Source organism: Eurosta solidaginis, chromosome 5 (genome assembly GCF_040869045.1).
Source record: "Eurosta solidaginis isolate ZX-2024a chromosome 5, ASM4086904v1, whole genome shotgun sequence".
Classification (NCBI taxonomy): Eukaryota; Metazoa; Arthropoda; class Insecta; order Diptera; family Tephritidae; genus Eurosta; species Eurosta solidaginis.
The window spans coordinates 200,733,699-200,756,454 of record NC_090323.1 but is presented as its reverse complement, the minus strand read 5'-3'; the positions used below and the strand labels follow the sequence as shown (position 1 = coordinate 200,756,454).

At 37.4% G+C, this 22,756-nt stretch overlaps 1 protein-coding gene across 2 annotated transcripts in view; it reads left to right on the top strand.

Annotated features, from left to right (window-relative positions):
- LOC137252150 (GTP-binding protein Rhes) overlaps window positions 1-22,756 on the top strand; it is a 235,748-nt gene that overhangs the window by 161,008 nt on the left and 51,984 nt on the right. For both annotated transcript variants that reach the window (XM_067787475.1, XM_067787474.1), the window contains exons 3-4: window positions 13,160-13,483; window positions 16,796-17,555. In XM_067787475.1, the coding sequence (XP_067643576.1) occupies window positions 17,047-17,555 (509 nt within the window). In that variant the 5' untranslated portion in view covers window positions 13,160-13,483; window positions 16,796-17,046. The remainder of the gene's footprint in view (window positions 1-13,159; window positions 13,484-16,795; window positions 17,556-22,756) is intronic.

Sequence of the window (22,756 nt, the reverse complement as noted above, 5' to 3'; positions counted from 1 at the left end):
CCCGTCGTTTTAGGTGGTACGTACATATCTGTTTGCGTGTAGTCGGTCTATTTTTTGTCCAAGTACTATTTATACTCAGTTGAGCAGAGCTCACAGAGTATATTAAGTTTGATTGGATAACGGTTGGTTGTACATATATAAAGGAATCGAGATAGATATAGACTTCCATATATCAAAATAATCAGGATCGAAAAAAAATTTGATTGAGCCATGTCCGTCCGTCCGTCCGTCCGTCCGTCCGTTAACACGATAACTTGAGTAAATTTTGAGGTATCTTGATGAAGGTTGGTATGTAGGTTCCTGAGCACTCATCTCAGATCGCTATTTAAAATGAACGATATCGGACTATAACCACGCCCACTTTTTCGATATCGAAAATTTCGAAAAACCGAAAAAGTGCGATAATTCATTACAAAAGACCGATAAAGCGACGAAACTTGGTAGATGAGTTGAACTTATGACGCAAAATAGAAAATTAGTAAAATTTTGGACAATGGGCGTGGCACCGCCCACTTTTAAAAGAAGGTAATTTAAAATTTTTGCAAGCTGTAATTTGGCAGTCGTTGAAGATATCATGATGAAATTTGGCAGGAACGTTACTCTTATTACTATATGTACGCTTAATAAAAATTAGCAAAATCGGAGAAGGACCACGCCCACTTTTAAAAAAAAATTTTTTTAAAAGTAAAATTTTAACAAAAAATTTAATATCTTTACAGTATATAAGTAAATTATGTCAAGATTCAACTCCAGTAATGATATGGTGCAACAAAATACAAAAATAAAAGAAAATTTAAAAATGGGCGTGGCTCCGCCCTTTTTCATTTAATTTGTCTAGGATACTTTTAACGCCATAAGTCGAACAAAAATTGACCAATCCTTTTGAAATTTGGTAGGGGCATAGATTTTATGGCGGTAACTGTTTTCTATGAAAATGGGCGAAATCGGTTGATGCCACGCCCAGTTTTTATACACAGTCTTCCGTCTGTCCTTCCGCATGGCCGTTAACACGATAACTTGAGCAAAAATCGATATATCTTTACTAAACTCAGTTCACGTACTTATCTGAACTCACTTTATCTTGGTATGAAAAACGAACGAAATCCGACTATGACCACGCCCACTTTTTCCATATCGAAAATTACGAAAAATGAAAAAAATGCCATAATTCTATACCAAATACGAAAAAAGGGATGAAATATGGTAAGGTAATTGGATTGTTTTATTGACGCGAAATATAACTTTAGAAAAAACTTTATAAAATGATTGTGACACCTACCATATTAAGTAGAAGAAAATGAAAAGTTCTGCAGGGCGAAATAAAAAACCCTTAAAATCTTGGCAGGTATTACATATATAAATAAATTAGCGGTATCCAACAGATAATGTTCTGGGTCACCCTGGTCCACACTTTGGTCGATATCTGGAAAACGCCTTCACATATACAACTACCACCACTCCCTTTTAAAACTCTCATTAATACCTTTAATTTGATACCCATATCGTACAAACTCATTCTAGAGTCACCCCTGGTCCACCTTTATGGCGATATTTCGAAAAGGCGAACACCTATAGAACGAACGCCCACTCCCTTTTAAAAATACTCATTAACAGCTTTCATTTGATACCCATATCGTACAAACAAAGTCTAGAGTCACCCCTGGTCAAGAAAGGCCCACTCCCTCTTAAAATACTCATTAACTCCTTTCGTTTGATACCCATATTGCACAAACGAATTCTAGGGTCACCCCTGGTCCACCTTTATGGCGATATCTCGAAACGGCGTCCACCTATGGAACTAAGGATTACTCCCTTTTAAAATACTCATTAACGCCTTTCATTTGATACCCATATCGTACAAACGCATTCTAGAGTCACACCTGGTCCATCTTTATGGCGATATCTCGAAAAGGCGTCCACCTATAGAACTAAGGCCCACTCCCTCTTAAAATACTCATTAACTCCTTTCGTTTGATACCCATATTGCACAAACGAATTCTAGAGTCACCCCTGGTCCACCTTTATGGCGATATCTCGAAAAGGGGTCCACCTATAGAACTAAGCCCCACGCCCTTTTAAAATAATCATTAACACCTTTCATTTGATACCCATATCATACAAACAAATTCTAAAGTCACCCCTGGTCCACCTTTATGGCGATATCTCGAAAAGGCGAACACCTATAAAACGAAGGCCCACTTCCTTTTAAAAATACTCATTAACACCTTTCATTTGATACCCATATCGTACAAACAAAGTCTAGAGTCACCCCTGGTCCACCTTTATTGCGATACCTCGAAAATGCGTCCACCTATAGAACTAAGGCCCACTCCCTCTTAAAATACTCATTAACTCCTTTCGTTTGATACCCATATTGCACAAACGAATTCTAGAGTCACCCCTGGCCCACCTTTATGGCGATATCTCGAAACGGCGTCCACCTATAGAACTAAGGCCCACTCCCTTTTAAAATACTCATTAACACCTTTCGTTTGATGCCCATATTGTGCAAACAAATTCTAGGGTCACCCCTGGTCCACCTTTATGGCGATATCTCGAAACGGCGTCCACCTATGGAACTAAGGATTACTCCCTTTTAAAATGCACATTAACACCTTTCATTTGATACCCATATCGTACAAACGCATTCTAGAGTCACCCCTGGTCCATCTTTACGGCGATATCTCGAAAAGGCGTCCATCTATAGTACTTAGGTCCACGCCCTTTTAAAATAATCATTAACACCTTTCATTTGATACCCATATCATACAAACAAATTCTAAAGTCACCCCTGGTCCACCTTTATGGCGATATCTCGAAAAGGGGTCCACCTATGGAACTAAGGATTACTCCCTTTTAAAATACTCATTAACGCCTTTCATTTGATACCCATATCGTACAAACGCATTCTAGAGTCACCCCTGGTCCATCTTTACGGCGATATCTCGAAACGGCGTCCACCTATGGAACTAAGGATTACTCCCTTTTAAAATACTCATTAACGCCTTTCATTTGATACCCATATCGTACAAACGCATTCTAGAGTCACCCCTGGTCCATCTTTACGGCGATATCTCGAAAAGGCGTCCATCTATAGTACTTAGGTCCACGCCCTTTTAAAATGCACATTAACACCTTTCATTTGATACCCATATCGTACAAACGCATTCTAGAGTCAACCCTGATCCACCTTTATGGCTATATCCCTAAAGCGTCCACCTATAGAACTAAGCCCCACGCCCTTTTAAAATACTCATTAACACCTTTCGGTTGATACACATGTCATACAAACACATTCCAGGGTTTCCCTCGGTTCATTTTCCTACATGGTTATTTTCCCTTATGTTGTCACCATAGCTCTCAACTGAGTATGTAATGTTCGGTTACACCCGAACTTAACCTTCCTTACTTGTTTTAAATACTTTCGGTTTTTACACTGGTGTATTTTTATAATTGTCTATTAAGTATGTTCAGAACTTATTGCAACCGCCTATCTTAAATATTGTGCGCTAATTTTGCAGTCTTGACTTACTTTCCTCTAATTTATCAACAAAGCAGCTTTTTATGTAAATAAAGCGAAGCTTTTAATATATTACTACGTCGTGCCTCATAATCAACAAAATAATAAACTAAGTATTACAAATTATTCTTTCAATTTAGTTTCGCGAAATTGAAAGTGGACCTGCCTACTTTTGTTCACTTCAATTTTATACAAACCCAGTTCACGTCTACACCCATTATCATCAATTTCTCTTCTACACGTTCAAATGCACTCAAGCATAAAGTATTTGTCGTTATTTTACCATTTTCATTAAGCCTTGAGTCAATCAATTCGAGCACTTAACCCAATTTCTTTGTACTCCATCTATGTGATTACAGTCTTTGTATAAATTTAGTGCTTATATTTGTATTAGCCCACTGATTTGAAGCAATTATTTCCTGTCTCTTTGTTTAATGTAGGTACGAGTTTTAGCTCTGCAGCATTTACTTCTATGTATAAGCGAACTTGGTTTGATATGAAAGCAAGTTGTAGCACTGAAACTTTTTTCTTCATTAATCAAAGGCAGTACAATGAGAGGAACAACATCTATGCAATACATTTACAACAACAACAACAAGATCAGCCAGCTGGAGCAGTATGGGGTGAAACCAACTAACCATTGCAATTTGAGTTCCGTAGATTAATGGCGACGACAGAGGGTGTGGCCATATTTAATTGCATCAATCGTTGCTTTTATTTATATAATTAAGAATGTACAAGAAGTTACTGTGCACTTTGAACATATCAATGTTAAATAAAAGTTGATAAACTTTAATAAAAACGTAAAAGAGGGTGGTCAGTTTGATGAGCAACTTCAAATCACAAGTTTCGTAATATTAAAGTATAACAATCTGACACGATATACGAGGAGATTAATGCCGTACTTCGCTTTGACGATTTGACAGTTTCATAAGTGACTGCTGGTAAATTTTTTTTAAATGTTGTAAAACCTACATATTTTTCGCTGGCCCCAAATGGCATCATAGTCAGATTAATTTTTTGCTGAGATTCTATTTCTGGCAGAAATACACTCGGAGAATTTTCCAAACCATAGTCGAGGAGCTACCCCTTTTAGTAAAATTTGGTCAGGCTGCCGTCAACGAATCAACAAAAATCGATCATTCTAAACCATATGAAGCAGTAGGCTCAGACGGCATAGCCTTGCCGATGCTTGAAAAACTTATCAAAGAGGGAATTAAATATCTAGCGCATGTCTTAAACCTATCCTTGTCCACCTTACACTGTCCAACACGCAGATAAGTTGCGGACTGAATCAAAAACCCCACCACAGTTAAGTTCTCGAAGCGCTAGACCATGATTTGCTGATTCGTAGACGGCAAAAAAAATTTAGCCAAAATTTTAAACCATTCATGAATTTTTTTCATTTTATTCGGCTTAAATTTTAAGTTTAGTCTGAAGTTTTATATAACTTTAAAACCAAACCAAAAAGTTTAAAAAATTTTAAAATTTTAACTTCGCGCATTCAAAACGAAACCAAAATCGAAACGTTAAAAATTTCATCAGGTCATCTGCAGAGAGGAGCACTCTCAGCCACTTCTTCTATGGGAGATTAAACATCACCGGTGACGTGCGATAGTTCGATTGCACAAAATTATGTTAAACTTCGTGGCTCCTTAAATAACTTAAGCTTTTTGGAAAGTCCCGAACAGAACATATATAAAGGCTCTTTCAAGCGTAGAATGGTCGCCAGCGAAAATTGTTTGTGGTACCGTAGGCATATATGGTATGGTCTTCCCTGAGCAACTGCAGAGCACACTGTCTACCCGCTTCGCAAACTCAACTTGCATCTACTAATCAGAAGGTGTCAAGATGGCATGCGTACTCTGCAAGACAATTTAATAAGAAGTTGAGACGTATTCATATACTCGAACAACCAAGAACGCTCCTGTGGCTCTAATTACCAAATTCATCTTCAAAGGTAGTCAGAGACCATAAAAGAACACTACGTTTAGCAGCACTATTCCGAACCTATGACTCTTATCTCTGTTCCTGGTCTCACGAGTATTGATGGCAACGGGAAAGCAAATGAACTAGTCGAGGCGGTCATATCGGTATATAACCCTAAGGCTTTCAAAGTGCATCACACACTCACAGTATTTTAAAGGGCATACTTTCCAAGTACGTGACGATTGCCATGCGAAATTGGTACTCTTCGGATACCTCAAGACTACCTGACAAACACGACCCGATTTTGTCAATAAGAGAACTAAGATCTAATTAAGTATATCTTGGCGATAAATTTTCAGAAGTTACATGGGCCCGGTTCCGGGTGGCTCAACAGTCAAGTAAACTAGACTTAAAATTTGCACTATAATCGAAAGGAGAACAGTTTGCATTGACCTGGTCTTACAATAGGCATGCTTCGATGCCGACAGCAACCCACGAAGATTACTGTCCCGTACGTACCGATGAATGAGATGCTCCATCATTTGAAGGAGAAACGACGAAAGACCGTTTCGTCTTAGATATGACTGGAGTTCGCGTAGAACCGAAAATTACCTGCGCGGCCAAGACATCAGGATAACGATAGGCTAACAGAAGCTTTACGACTACCACCACTAACTCCTTTAAGTGCCATCATGTGCAATTTTGGACTAAGTATGCGTTAGAAATATTTTCCCTTGCTTACGTAAATGAGTAGTTTTTCAAAATATAAAATAAATGTTTGAGTTCTGAAAACCGAAATAACGTTAATTCCTTTACGTAGCTATTTAAGGTCGAACCTAATGTATTTCTATGTTGCTGTTAACATTTCAAATTGTTTGACAAGCTTTAACCTGAAAGTGTAAACTTTTACTGCTCGTTGCACTTACTTTTACAAATTTGACTACTTACCTCAATTTGTTCCTGTTCATTGAACGATTTTCGTTATAAAATGTTTTGTCATATTGACTTGCTTAATTGAATGGACATTGATTAAAGTTCTGGCAAAATTTTATAACTCGGAAGCATAGAAACTCAACTAGCTCAAAACCGCCGCCCTAACTACGTTACATGACGACAGTTCGTTCCTTGCTTAAAATTGGTGCGTCCACATGAATTTATCGCGAGGTAAAACATGTGATTTGCCCAAGAGACTGAAGAGCATGACTCTCTAACTCTGGTGTTCTGTATATATTTTAAACACGTTTCAAATTTTTCAAATGCAAATGTGAGTTACATGAGACTGACCCTTAGCTGGACACCTGCATTACACATTGTGTACTTTAAACAAGTAAGCCAGGCTAAGTTCGGATGTAACTGAACAGTACATACTCAGCTGCCAATTTATAGCTTGCAAAACTTTTAACTTTAACCATTGTCCAAAATTTTATTAATTTTCTATTCTGCGTCATAAGGTCAACCCACCTACCAAGTTTCATCGCTTTATCCGTCTTTGGTAATGAACTATCGCACTTTCTCGCTTTTTGGAAATTTTCGATTTAAATAAAAAAAATATAAAAAAAAAATCGGCCCACTCCGGGATTAGTGGGGATGATTGCAGAATTGATTGAAGTTTTTTGTGAGAAAAAAAATGGCGAAATTCGAAAAACTGAAAAATTAAAAAAAAAAAACTTTAAATATTTTTTTGTATTTTTTCCGAAAAGTACATTTAAAAACAAACTAAAAAAAAAAAACAGATCCCAAACGGTCAATTTTTGAAAAACTTATAGCATTTTGAAAACAAAAACAGTGTTTTTTTTTGAAATTCATAACTTTTTTTGAGTTGGATGAAAAAATTTGAAAACATTCTGAAAAACGTCTTTCGTAAGCTAGAAAAAGAAGAAAAACTTTCAGTCAATTCTAAAGGGGTCGGGTTCAAAATTGGTCGAAATGGGATGGAATACCCCATATATAAAAAGAAGTTTACATTTTGATTGTCACTCCATAACTCGAGAACGGATAGAAAGATTGCCCTGAAATTTTTAGGATAACTTAATAGGAACCCGGAGAGTGGTTGTGAAAAAACTTTTTTTTCGGGAAATGGACCAGGGACCGATTTATTCTAAACTGTCGTATTTATGGCTCGATTTGCCTGAAATTTGGTATGTAGGTAGCGTTATATCTAGAATAAAATTTCGGATAATTTTTCTTCCGGGAAGTGGAACAGGATACATATTGGTAACTAGGGTCTCGAGAAATAGGACAAAAAGTGGACCCGGGCGCCCCTAGAATGTGTTTATACAATATGGATATCAAATGAAAGCTGCTGATGAGTGCTTTAGTACAGGGCAGTTTTCATACCTATTGGTGACTAGGGTCCCGAGATATAGGCCAAAACGTGGACCCGGGCACCCCTAGAATATGTTTATACAATATGGATTTCCAATGAAAGCTGTTGATGAGTGCTTTAGTACAGGGTAGTTTTCATACCTATCGGTGACTAGGGTCTCGAGATATAGGCCAAAACGTGGACCCGGGCACCCCAGAATGTGTGTGTATTTTGGATATCAAATGAAAGCTGTTGCTGAGAGCTTTTAAGTAATTTTCATTGTGATATTCGATTTAGTCGCATGAACCTGGCAAAACTGATAAATATGCATGCGAAGCCGAAATAAAGACATGAATTAATAATACCTACATACCTATTTACATACGTCCTATTCGATTTGACTGAATTTGGTATATAAATTTGCCTATATTAGTATTTCCGATGCTTTTTTCCGGGAAGTAGACCAAAGACGGACTGGGACTGGGATTAGGACTGGAACTGAGACTGAGACTCGCAGTGGGACTGGGACTGAGACTCGGAATGGGACTGGAACAAAATAAATACCACCCTCTGGAACTGGCAATAAGATATGAAGAAGAATGAGAAAAACTTGAGAGAAAAGAAAAGAGATAAGGAGACTGAGAAAGAAATAGAATGAGTTGAAGATGGAGATAGATGAAGCGAAAAATACGTAGGGAGGAGTGAATACAAAGATTAGGAAAAAGCGTAGAGGGGCGAGGGAGAGTTAGACGGAAAAAGCTTATTAAAATGTATGCAGATATACAAATTTAGAGCAGAACAACGTCTGCCGGGTCTGCTAGTTAAGTATAAAGTTTTATTTGTTTTAAAAAAATTTAGCTTGAAAAAAGTTTAATTTGAATCAAAAAAAGTAGAATTTTTCCTGAAGATGCTGTGTAACAAAAAAAATACTTCGATTCTTTGAGAATCTAATAGGATTATTTGTTTTGAAATCTGGAAAATTGTGAGACATTTTTCAATTTTTTTTAATAATTTCAAAATAGACTAAGTAGCTGGCGCCGATTCTTATTTTCCCGATCCCAACATATATGTAATACTCCTATATTGCTACAAAAGGCTAAGTACATTCATTCCCAAACATCAGAGAGCGGATATATTGCTGTTTAAACGTTTTGTTTTTGTATTCAATAATCGAATGTACCTAAATTTAAATTTTTTCTTGTCATACTTATGCTGCTACAATCACAAAAATTGTATAGGCTGTCTTATTTTGATTTCGAATTCAAAACATTTTCTATTAGCAATATAGGAATATTACATATATAGCTCTCAAATTGACGAGTTGAATTACGAAGCTAGTGTCAAAATGTAAATAGGCAATTAAACATGAATTACGAAATAAAAAAAAAATTATTTGATTTGAAAAGTTTGATTTGATTTAAAAAAATTTCATTTACCTGAATATATTTTACAACAAAAAAAAAGTACTTTGCATTTATTCATAAACGGTTTTCTCATGGGATTATTGTTTAAAGTTATGGTATGTTTCTTATTGGTATCAAACGACAGCAATAACATGTAAAGGTGTATAAGTTCGGGTGTAACCATTATATACTCAGCGTGAGTTTCAATTGAATACTTCATCTCAGATAAGTTACTTTTTCGAATTTGTTTGCAAGGGATATATTTTTTTTTAGGCTCTAGAAATATTGTGTAATACTTAATGGGATGGGGGCGTAGCAACGCCCATAAAAAAAAATCTATCAGATTCATCTTACAATAAATCTCGGTACGTGAAATATCATTGATACAAACTTATTATTCGCTAAGATATAGCTTATTATTCTAGTCTACGACACTTTAAAACATCTTTTATATAAAAGTAGGCAGTAGGTCCATTTTTACTAGAAATATTTCCTGCTATAAGGAAAGTATGTATTCTCAATTTTATTATGATGTTTCTTCGTGTTATGGCTCTCGAAACATATGAAATTCTTAATTAAAGCAAAGGGAGAGTTCCACGCCCATTTTCAAAAGTACTAATATTTTCTAACTTTCTGTTAAAATTCCATTTAGAAAGTAAAACACTATTGATATTAAGCGCCTTTCGCAAAGGTATTGTTTATTATATTCGCCTCGCTCAGCATTACATCAGAGTAATCCATAGAGTACTCCAGTATGACACAAATGGACCACATGATCCAATGATTTTTGCAGGGATCTATATATGCCAAACTATTAATACAAATTATGAAAAATTATAAATCCAACTAATGCGCGAAGTCTCTAGTTCACATATGTCGTCCCAATTTCAGAGCTAGTTTGATTAAATGTTTGAGTGAAAACTTGATTTCGATACGAATCGTAACACACGATACGGGCCCAGTTGTTTGCATACACGAAGCTTGTATGCTACATATATGCGTGAAGAGGTATGTAAAACTCAAATCTTTTGAGTTGAAAGCATATTCATTCACACATAAAGTTTGCGTGCTGTATTAGTGAAAAAGTATCAGCAATTCATGAGCACTCATGTAGAAAATGCTTAAAGCATGCTTGCGACATGCATGTTGTATCAATGAAATAGTATGTTTGTAGAAATAAATTTTCTTAATTCCACTCCACTTATAAATTTGAAAGCTCCTTGATTTTTATACTCAGTTGAGCAGAGCTCACAGAGTATATTAAGTTTGATTGGATAACGGTTGGTTGTACAGGTATAAAGGAATCGAGATAGGTATAGACTTCCATATATCAAAATCATCAGGATAGAAAAAAAATTTGATTGAGCCATGTCCGTCCGTCCGTCCGTTAACACGATAACTTGAGTAAATTTTGATGTACCTTGATGAAATTTGGCACGTATGTTCCTGAGCACTCATCTCAGATCGCTATTTAAAATGAACGTTATCGGAGTATAACCACGCCCACTTTTTCGATATCGAAAATTTCGAAAAACCGAAAAATAATTCATTACCAAAGACAGATAAAGCGATGAAATTTGGTAGGTGAGTTTAACTTATGACGCGAAATAGAAAATTAGTAAAATTTTGGACAATGGGCGTGGCACCGCCCACTTTTAAAAGAAGGTAATTTAAAATTTTGCAAGCTGTAATTTAGCAGTCGTTGAAGATATCATGATGAAATTTGGCAGGACCATTACTCCTATTACTATATGTACGCTTAATAAAAATTAGCAACATCGGAGAAGGACCACGCCCACTTAAAAAAAAATATTTAAAAAATTTAATATCTTTACAGTATATAAGTAAATTATGTCAACATTCAACTCCAGTAATGATATGGTGCAACAAAATACAAAAATAAAAGAAAATTTCAAAACGGGCGTGGCTCCGCCCTTTTTCATTTACTTTGTCTAGGATACTTTTAATGGTATAAGTCGAACACAAATTTACCAATCCTTTTGAAATTTTGTAGGGGCATAGATTTTATGACGTTAACTGTCTTCTGTGAAAATGGGCGAAATCGGTTGAAGCCACGCCCAGTTTTATACACAGTCGTCCGTCTGTCCTTCCGTTCGGCCGTGAACAGGATAACTTGAGCAAAAATCGACATATCTTTACTGAACTTAGTTCACGTAATTATCTGAACTCACTTCATTTTGGTATAAAATATGAACGAAATCCGACTATGACCAAAAGGCGTCCACCTGTAGAACTAAGCCCCACGCCCTTTTAAAATACTCATTAACACCTTTCATTTGATACCCATATTGTACAAACGCATTCTAGAGTCACGCCTGGTCCACCTTTATGGCGATATCTCGAAAAGGCGACCACTTATACAACTACCACCACTCCCTTTTAAAACACTCATTAATACCTTTAATTTTATAACCATATCGTACAAATACATTCGAGAGTCACCCCTGGTCCACCTTTACGGCGATATTTCGAAACGGCTTCCACCTATAGAACTAAGGCCCACTCCCTTTTAAAATACTCATTAACACCTTTCGTTTGATACCCATATTGTACAAACGCATTCTAGAGTCACCCCTGCTCCACCTTTATGGCGATATCTCGAAAAGGCGACCACCTTTACAACTACCACCACTCCCTTTTAAAACCCTCATTAATACCTTTAATTTTATACCCATATTGTACAAATACATTCTAGAGTCAGCCCTGGTCCACCTTTATGGCGATATTTCGAAACGGCTTCCACCTATAGAACTAAGGCCCACCCCCTTTCAAAATACTCATTAACACCTTTCTTTTGATACCCATATTATACAAACGCATTCTAGAGTCACCCCTGGTCCACCTTTATGGCGATATCTCGAAACGGCGTCCACCTATGGAACTAAGGCCCACGCCCTTTTAAAATACTCATTAACACCTTTCATTTGATACCCATATCGTACAAACAAATTCTAGAGTCACCCCTGGTCCAGCTTTATGGCGATATCTCGAAAAGGCGTCCACCTATGGAACTATGGCCCCCTCCCTCATAAAATACTCTTTAGTGCCTTTCATTTGATAGACATGTCATACAAACACGTTCCAGGGTTTCCCTCGGTTCATTTTCCTACATGGTTATTTTCCCTTATGTTGTCACCATAGCTCTCAACTGAGTATGTAATGTTCGGTTACACCCGAACTTAACCTTCTTTACTTGTTCTTTATCGTCTTAACAAATTTTTGTATTTGTTTTTATAAACTAAAATGTGTTCATGAAAGTATTCCATTCTCGGACATGACTAATTATTGAGAGAGGGCGCAACTTGAAATACATACATCGTCAATTGAACGAAACCACCAACCGTTTGATGGTTCGTCGTTATTGATGTTTTGTGAAGAGCTTTGTAAGGACGGTGGGACAAAACAAATCGATAAGATTTTTATACATAATAATTTCCCATACATACTATATGTATTTCAAATGTTGTGCCATCATGTTTGCTGCTGTTATGAATCATAATGTTAAGGTACGTTTTTATCGAGCGTCAATTATATCGGTTCCTCAAAGCGAAATAAGTGCTATTGCACATATAAATCATGCATATGGATGTGTGCATGCCATCGGGTGCTTTTGAATGCTTTCGGCATGAATATATGCTTCTGCATACAGAAGTAGCTCCAACACTGGTATAGAAATTAAAGTTCAGTTATACTGCCATGCCTACACAGTTCCAATTCATGTCTGAAATACTGATGTTGCATGCATGAATATGCGACTGAGTATCTTTGTAGCTATATGTCCGGAAAAACATTTTTTATTGCCCTGAATAAAATAAAAAAGCAAATAAAAAAACCATAAACAAGTTTCGCAAATTTTCCGGAAATATGCGCACATTAAAAACATTTATTTGAATCAGTCTTAATTTAATATTTTTGTATATTTATTTTGAATATTTAAGTTAACTCAAAATTAAATATATTCATTTTTTTTCTTCATTTCAGATTTCTCAGTTTTAAATTCTATTATGCTTTACAAACGAACTCGTGGCACTGAAAAAAGTTAAACAAGGACATGCATAAAAATGAAGAATTTAATCAAGTTAGTGGCTATTCACCGGAAACAATAAATTTTTTTTAATGCGTACAAATGCAAGAAATCACGAAAATTACAACAGCAAAAAAAATGGATTAGTTGAAATTGTGATTGGATTTGATTGAACAAATGAATGCAACTAAAACAATAAAAGAAACAAGGTGGAATTTTACTGCTTTTACGAGTATAGGACATGCCATATATTGCCTAATAAACTAGTGGAGCAGAATCTGGTATTTTGAAATTCGTTTGAATATTACTACCAATTGTACATAAATGAGTCATTCCATTTTAAACCGATAAAGGTAGCTTGTTTTGTTTTGTTTTGTAATTAGCTTAAAGGAAAAAACGCAAAGCTTGTGAAAGTCAATAAGCAATCATAGCCCCGAGATTTTTCGCAAAGAAGAAGGTTAGGTGTTTACTTATTTTCCTACACAAGACCTCCCGAGGTTTGTTTTACACTTCAGTATACTCTTCTTACCGTACTGTTTGAAATAACAGCTTTGTTAGACGTTTCACTGTCTTTCACGTTTCCTTCCACACATACACAGATTTTGGCATTGACAAAAATCTAATGAAAGTTCAGTGCTAGATAACCGGGAAGTGGGTCCCGGGGAGTGGGTCGAGCCCTCTTGGCTTGAGGACACATGTGATGAACACTCTGTTCCCTATTCCACCAATCACAGAGGATGAGCGGGTTATCTGTTATGACTATAGCGTGGACCTAATGAAATTCCTGGGGGAAAGTTAGGTTAGGTTGAAATGGGCGGTCAATAAAGGGGGGACAGTTAAACTAGCTCAAATTAGCTGCGCAGAGCTTTTGTTCTACATTTACAAAAACAGTTTCGAATCAGAATAAGAGATCTAGACATCTCATCATTGTAGATTTGGTTAGGTTGGGTTGAACTGGCCGATCCATGAGGACCTGGCATAGACTTGCAGAGTCCGTAGTGTTACTAGAAGTTTATTTTAACGACCAAACTGTAAAACCCTATCAAAAAACAGGACGTGTGTTATAAAATAGCTCCGCCCTCTTCGCAAATACCTGAAGCTTTTGGTGCTTCTAGAACTGACAGCCGTATCACTCCTAATAGCTTTAGTCTTAGCCTGGCAAGCGCAGGACACGAGCACAAAACGTCACGTACATCATCGTTGTAGCTCCACAAAATATATGAAATTAACTATGTACTAAACCCAATCTGTATCGATCATTGCCAACAGGGACATGCAAATCTTTAAACAAAAATATTTCTTGCGTCCGGCTTGGCTTTTTTACTTGTGTAGAAAGGTACGAAACGAAAAATTCATCCAAAGCTGGGAAGAACAATTTTGCAGATGTATTGTAGGAAAATGTGCCAAGGAACTAATTTCTGATGTGAGGATAAATTTAAGCTGCAACATAGTAAGGCGCATAGCAATACAAAATGGGGATGTTCTGTCTCTGCATTTATGGGTCGTTCGTAAACTTATTACTCCTATACTTTGAATGTGGAGGTTGTTAAACAGTGGGCTATGCTGATGACCTAGCAATCTTTGTCAGGTGGAAATACATACATATCTTGAGAAAGTAGTGGTTGGGTGTTCTGTTTCCTATGGGCTAACTGTTACCCCCAATCAAATTGAGCAAGTTCGCTTTTCCAGGAGTTACAAAAACACTGTATTCATATCACCTACCAATGGCGGAGCGTCACTGGCACTATCTAATAGGGTTGACATTATTGTTTAAAGCAAGCTGTCATGGATGTTTTATATAGAAGACAGAACTAAGAAAGTCTCAGTCACCTTGTAGTGCTTGTTGGAAGAATGCAGCCCGTGCTGTCATTAGGCTTCAAGATCCAGGATTGAGCCTGAGTGACGATACTAACTAACTTCGACATCATTCCTCGAAAGATATATTACTGTGCCCCAGGCTTTGCACTTTGGTCTATCTCATCTCAATGATGATTGGACCGTTGATGGGGAATTGCCCTACAGGTACCCATACGATGCGGTTTTGCAAGGTCAAGGCGTAAATATTACATCAGGGACATACACGAATCCCTGAAGGAAATCGCGGGATGGATGTTTGCGCCATCCAGAAGTACATCGTGATTCACTTAGTTGTTTCAAAACAACGCCACCTTTAGTTTATGTGGTATCACAACGGTCTGCAAAAGTGTTCAAGTGAGTTGTTTCCACCCAGTTAAAGCACCTGCCACCCAATCTAATCGGCTTGAGAGGTTCAATGTGGTCATATTAAATTGTTTCCGAGTTGGTTGGACTTGTAGCTTAATGTTGCTTATTACCGGAACGTAACGGATCTATATCTGGTTAAGGATCATCGATAACACTACCCCAAAACCTTCGGGGAGTCTCTTAATTGCTTCAAGAGTAAGAAAGTGACATGGTCAGAAATGATTTAACGCAGCCAAAAGAGAGCAAACGTCTGAGCGGACTATATTCCGGCAGTTGTAAACTTCCACGCACAGAACATAAGATATCATTCGAGAGAGGAATGGCAGGAGAGCTTAGACAGTGTGAAAGAAATTGAAATTCATACCGAAGTCTTAAATTTAGAAAGAGCGAATTGGAACTAGGCATTATGCGCACCAGTCTCGAATCAATTAGTCTTACTAGCTTCATGATCCTTCATAGGGAGAGCGCAGTTAGAGTGCTCAATACAGTACAATCTCAAAGGCCAATGTCATGACATTTGTTGAAAATAGGTTATTTTACTGGCATAAGAAACAATTTTAGAAAATCGGATATGTTGCCAGACTGTCGAGCGTCGCTAGCATCCATATTACATCTAAGTTTCCACATGCCAAAATAAATCGCCAGTCAGAGTACTTACAGGCATTTTCACAGTTCATTGTGAAACTGTACCTATGCTTCGACTTTAGCATAAACCCAGAAGTTCCCTCTGCAGAAGATGCCTGGAAAGGAATAAAGAGGAGGCGCCTAGATTTATGTGCGTATATTTTGCGGACAGTGCATCTTCCGGAATTCACAGAGGCCATTCGCAATTAACAGTTGAAGTATGGAAAGTTCCTTTGCACGGCTTCTTAACCTAACGTAATATAAACCAAAACGAAACGAATCGACTTCCTTTTGATTGATTTGAATGGAATGGTCCACTCACAAACACACATTTGCAGCAGCGAACAAAAAAAAAATAGCAGTATGGATTTTGTCAAATTTCGGTAACTAATTTTTTTTCGATATTGTAGAAAAAAATTTGTATGAATCTGGTAGTGGAAACGATGCAGACTTAAATTGATTGCGCTACTAAACTCCATACTCAAAAAAGTGCAGATGACTATAAATAAGAAATTCGAAATTTTCGAATTCGAAAAACTCCGAACTTTCGAAAATATTTTCATGATGTTGTTTGCCTAGTTTCAGTTACAAAATTCTTGTATTAATTTTTTTCCCCTTAAAATATCGAACATAAAAAATAGGAAGAGTTTAATTGATGCAATTTTGAAAAAACTGCCGCTGCTATTTTTCTGTTCACTGCTATACGTAAAAATTGTTTCTGACTAAATTTTGTCACCATTTTGCAGATTCCATCACTGCTGGCGTTTGGGTGCATGTAGTTTGCCCAGGGCTGCACTTTTTTAGATTTTAGTTTGTGGAATTGTGTACAAATCGAAATCTGCTTTCACTATACAAATTCGAATTCATCGATATCGATTGTTATTGCAGTGGCTCGCACTAGCAACCTGCATACAACTTAAATAATTTACTTGTTTTACAAACAAATAAACAAACACATACATACATAATATATGTATGTATGTAAATTAGCTTTTTGATGGGCGCTTTCAATGTTGCTGATGTTGGTACAATGGAACGTTGCCGAAATTGGTTTTGTGCTCGCAATAATAATAACAACTATGCTGAGGTGTCCATAAGTGATCCATTGAAAAATCTAACAAATTCTATATCGGATACAATACGTGATCATGTACGTGATATAACAAACAGTAATTATAGTAGTAGTGCAATGACCATAGCAGCATCTGCAACAACACCAACACCAACTTCAACACCAATAACCATAACAAAATTTCCATCAACAACAACCGCATCGCATGTGGTCACTTTTTTGAATGATGTGGGTGCGGCGAGTAGTAGTAATGGTGCTGTAACGACGAGTAGTCGTGTGGTTAGCCACACAGAATTGCATCCACCGTTAGCTGAAGGCAATTTGGATATAATCGAGACAATGGAGGATTTAGCAAATGGCACAGGCATCGGTTTGTCGCTGTGTGATGATAGTGTACCATCGGCAAAAAATTGCTTTCGTCTCATTATGTTGGGGTAAGTATAAAAAGAAATTGTAAAAAATTTATATAATTGAATGAGAAGCTGCATAGCAAAACGCAACAATTTCAATTGACGAGTTTTGAAAAAATTAAAAAAACTTTAATGAAGAATGCATACAAACCCAAATTTTTAATGGGAATTTTTATGTAAGTTACACCGAATACCTTTTACCTTTCACGAACCATCACGTAAATATTTAAATTACGCGTTAAAATTATTAAGTGTAATTATTGCGTTTTGGCACGGAACTGCTCAAATGAAATTTTAAGAATATCAAATATACCAATTTTAGGAATTTCCATGTTGAGAGATTCCTGTACTATATCGTGGCGTCTTAGTGAAACGCTTAGAAGTTTATGCAACGACGCAGCTAATTTTCTAGCCTGCTGTTGTTGTTAAAGCAGTGCTTCTCACCATCCAATAGGTGCAACCACTCAAAAATTTTCATTGATATCCTCTAACGGGAATCCAAGGAAACTTGCAGCTTCTATAGGGGTGTACTAGAATGAGAGGGGTGTTAGAGGCAATTAAAACGGTGGTTGGTACCATATGAGGACACATTGCAAGCAGGACATACATTGTGTATGTCGGGGTAATTCTGGATAGGGAAGAGTTTAACCTGTTACAGTATTCAGATCGAAGTTGAGCTGAAGCGGCGCGCGTCTTCCTAGGGAGAATAGTTTAATCTTTTTTAAGAACGGGGTTCCCCCGGCAAAACCTGGCATACAGATCCGACGCCTTTTTGTGGATATCACTGAATAACTTTTTGTGTTTTTTTCTACAAAGGGCTGTGTTCTCAGGTGCCGTATTTCCTTATAATGCTTTCTGTGATGAATTATTAAGCCCCTGCGAGGTGGGGTCTCTTCAATCAGTTGTCTGTTGGGATGACTAGGTATCGGGTATTCAACAGAAACAGTTGGTTCAGCATGTAATTTGTCTCCCTAATAAAGTGTACTCTCGTCTCACGTTATAATGCCGGAATGTCATTTTATACCGGGGTCCAGACGCTCAATCATACTTTTGTTTGACCGAATCAGGATTCATCCTGAGCCATAACTTCCATCAGGCTTTTTATAAAACTCTTCTGCCGTACGATTAAGGTAGCATAATGACATCGACCCAAATATCCAATATGGTCCATGTTCATGTTGTAAATAAAGTTGGCGGTGATTTGGTAAGTGCCAATGTCATGTTAACCAAAGCGAAATAACTGGGGAGATCAGAGCGATAGTTGTTTGTTTTATTATATAGCTCATTGATGAGTGGGCAGGCACATGTAGCCATTATCGTACACAGAGGCTCCTGCGAGGAGTTAAGAGCTGTAATCCCAGCTAGGTTCTCCGCTAGTCCATCAAAACCAGGAATACTTTTCTTTTCCGAACCGGTATTCAAAATGAGCCATGGTTTCTATCAGGCTTTTTATGAAAACCCTCTGCCGTTTTATTATCGTGTACAATTTACATTGGAGGTAACGTTGGAAAGGCGCTACAGTAAATGTGTTCCTTGAATATATGGCAACATAGAGGCGCTGAAGGAATACATCCTAGGTTCCCAAATCACAAATGTAATAGCACCAAGGTTTGGCTCATCCGTTAATGAAGTTATTAATTAATTCCTCCGTATGAGTTCCATCCCACCTGCGCACATGCAGCTATTTTTCTATTTTACTCTGAAATAATCTGCAATTCCAGCTAAACTGTGCTTGCCGTGATTAAGTGGGTACGTTGCTTGTCTTCTCTTCCAAATATTCAAGTTTCGATTCCCGGGCAGGTTAAATCACCTTTTTTATGGTATTTTCTAATGCAGCAGGCTAGTGTTGACTCACCTCAAGGATTTTCTGTCATGGCGTGAAAGGGCAAACTAAAATACCAGATTCAAGGGGCTGTGTAGCGCAACCCTTTCAGGTTGCCAGCGCAATATATAGCTTCTTCAAACCCAATTGTCATCCTCGCCTATCCGCGGCGAATCCTGTTTCACTAACAGCGGAGGCTCTGGCGACCCCAAGCTCCACATGGAACTTGGTGGTTGGGAGGGAGAGAATGGCCTGAAGGTTTAATTTGGCCACATAAATCGTTCCCGAGATGGTCGGGCTAGCTGCTTAACGGTGCTGTGGTACCGGAGCGTACCGGATCTCTATCCGGCAAAGGACCATCACATCGATAAAACTCCCCAAAGCTTTCGGGGAGCAACCATATCGCTACAACGACAACAACAACAACAACAACGACGTTCGGCTTCTTCATCATCATTTTTTTTACTCAGTAATGCTTGAATTAATTAAAACTGAGATAGTTCCAATGCCAACTTTTTTGCAACCCTTTCGACAGAATATTTTCCAATGCACTTGACTTTCGAGTGTAGAGCCTTTCTGTTCATCATCCCTCGCCAAATGTATGCTATGATGCCGAAAGTCGCTATTGAAAATTTGATCTAATGTATGTATCCTAAAATAGGTCAATGTTGTAGGGGACCGGAGAGAATAAATAAATAGTTGGCGCGATTTACCTGCGGAGAGGTTAAGGCTGAGCTTCTCTTCCAACTCGCGCCGTCCTCCTTTCTAATTTTTCCTACAAACTGTTGGGACGGGGCCTACCAACTTTGAACGGCATCTGCAAGGGAATTAAATTTTTACTGGAAAGTTTTTCATGGCAGAAATACACTTTAAGTGTTTGCCAAACCACAGCCGAAGGACGACCCCGCTTTATATAATCTTTTCTAATTAAACAAACAAGGAGGACGCTACCTTGGCAGGAAATTAAAAAATTACAAATGCAGGACTACTCTGTGCAGGTTTACTTAACAGACTAGGGATCTTATAACGAAGCACTAACAACTAAGGTCTTTTAAGAAAATAAATACAAAATGTAACCATTAAAAGGCAACACATCCCCACAGTAGCTCAGCATACGAGTAGATACATACCTTCTTTTACAACATGAAGTTCCACAGTTAAATTGCTTCTTTCTCATTAATGGGTTCCATAAAAACTAGAAAATCATTCAGTTATTAATTATAGTAACTGAATGCGTGATAATAATAGTAATAAAGTGCAAATGTGCTACTTCGCACTTAATTTATTACGAATGTTTATTTGCGTAATCAAGTCTAAATAAATTCATTATAAATTTGGTACAACCAATTGCTAAAAGGAATGTATGGTGTCGAATATTAAAAAACTCATTCCTATCGTGTTTCAAGCATCTAACTCACAGTCAATTTACTTCAAAATCGAAAGCAAGACTAAAAATTTTGCTCGAATCCTCTGCAAACTCGTGCGCCACCTACCGGATTTTTTCATAGTTTGCATTGACCGTGTTCATACACGGATACTCGACCTCGGCAAAAAATCAGATTTTTCTTCGATCGATAGGTGAGTTGGCGACAATGAATTTGAGTCCATAACTTGAGACTCATTCAACTTTGAACGAATATTTGAAATATATCCTTCACAAAGACGGGTTTTCCCTTCAAGTTGCTTTGGCACTGACTCCTTAACGGAAAGTTACCGCAAAATCGAACGTAAGATGCCAAATATAGAATTATTTGTACGAATAAATGCATAAGTATTACTAGAGCTTACGAATTCCTCTTGAACACAAGCGAGAATTTCGAGGCACCTTCGGAATACTTGTAAAACGCGTGATCTATTCGACATTTAATTTAGTCGCCAGTATTATACATATATAGTTTAAGATTTTTTCTCGAAAATAAGAGAGTTTCGAGAAACCGAGAGCTGGAGAAGTCGGTTTCTAGCTAGATTCTCGAATTGAAGATATAGTAAGCGTTTTGTAAAAGTAAAATCTATATAATAAAAAGTTAGAAGTCGATACGCACGAAAAAATTCGAGAAATCGCAAGGTCTTGGTCTATTCTCCAGGTTTCTTGCTTACCCCATTTCAACTGAAAATTGGGACGCAAGACACTATCAGGTTCATTGAAATTTTCAAATACTTTTCTTCTCTGGTTACGAAGTCGTTTCAAGCTCATTTGCATGATCTTCAATTTTTTAGGAGATATTCATGTACATCGATCCGTGCGGCACCTATCGACTTTAATCACCAATACGAAGCAGTTCTCTGTGCTCCTTTTCAGCTTGCATCAGTCGCGTCATAACTATAATCACCATTTTGCTCACAGCAGCCCAAAAGTCTATGTGTCTGCACATTAAGGGAGGTTAGGTTATTTTGAACTGGACAGTCCATGAAGACCTCACATAGACTGAATGAGCCCGTAGTGTTGTCAGAAGTTTATCTAACGACCTAACTAAAAACCTCTGTCAAAAACCTGGACCTATGCTATAAAATAACTCCGTCCTTTTGGCAAATACTAGTAGCTTTATAGGACCAATGACACTTGCTGCTTCTAGATCTGACAGCTGTATCACTACTAATAGCTAGAGCCTTAGCCTAGCAAGCGCAGAGCATGAGCGCAAAACGAGCTCGATCGTTTCTTTCTCCAACCCCCACTGACAAAGCGTCATTTATAGGCATGTGACGCCAGAAAGCAGTCTCCAATCAGAATACCCCTCATGAGCCTACAGTTCTCTCTTTTTAATGATGGGAGAAACTTTGCTGTAAGACCAACACATAATTTTCAACAATTTACAGTCCCGCTCTTGGACCCACGCCTTCCACTTACTTTAGAAACTTTCTCTTCAACCGCCCTGAATGTCGGCTTAAAAGTAATTTTTGAGTCAATGTTCTTTTCTAAACATTTCAAGAAAGGCTTTGAATTTATTTGGTAATCTATTATGGCAATTATAAGCTCTTCCACAGCCCACTTTAAGCTCACCAAAACCACTTCTGTCTTATTGCTAGCCATCTCAAGCCCCCTACTCGTCAGCTAATCCTTTATTCTGCCTTCGGCTTATTTACATAATGTTCGAGGTAGATCCAGTTCTTTTGCCACTGACACCACGACAGTATCATTTGCGTAGCAGATAATTTGCTTCCCTCCGGCAAAGTAGATTCGTAGCATACCGTCATTCATCACGTTGTCCCTAGAACCACGTTCTAGACCATACTCCAAATTTGAACTCAATATATATTTGCTAATTCTTGTACTTAAAAACAGGCGACAGCATATCTTTGATATTTATGGAGGATATAATTAGCCATGTAGATTCAGAAGCTTCACTAAGAGTTTACAATTATCTTTATTAAATGCTTATTTAATTTATTCCTTCAATTCCTTCCA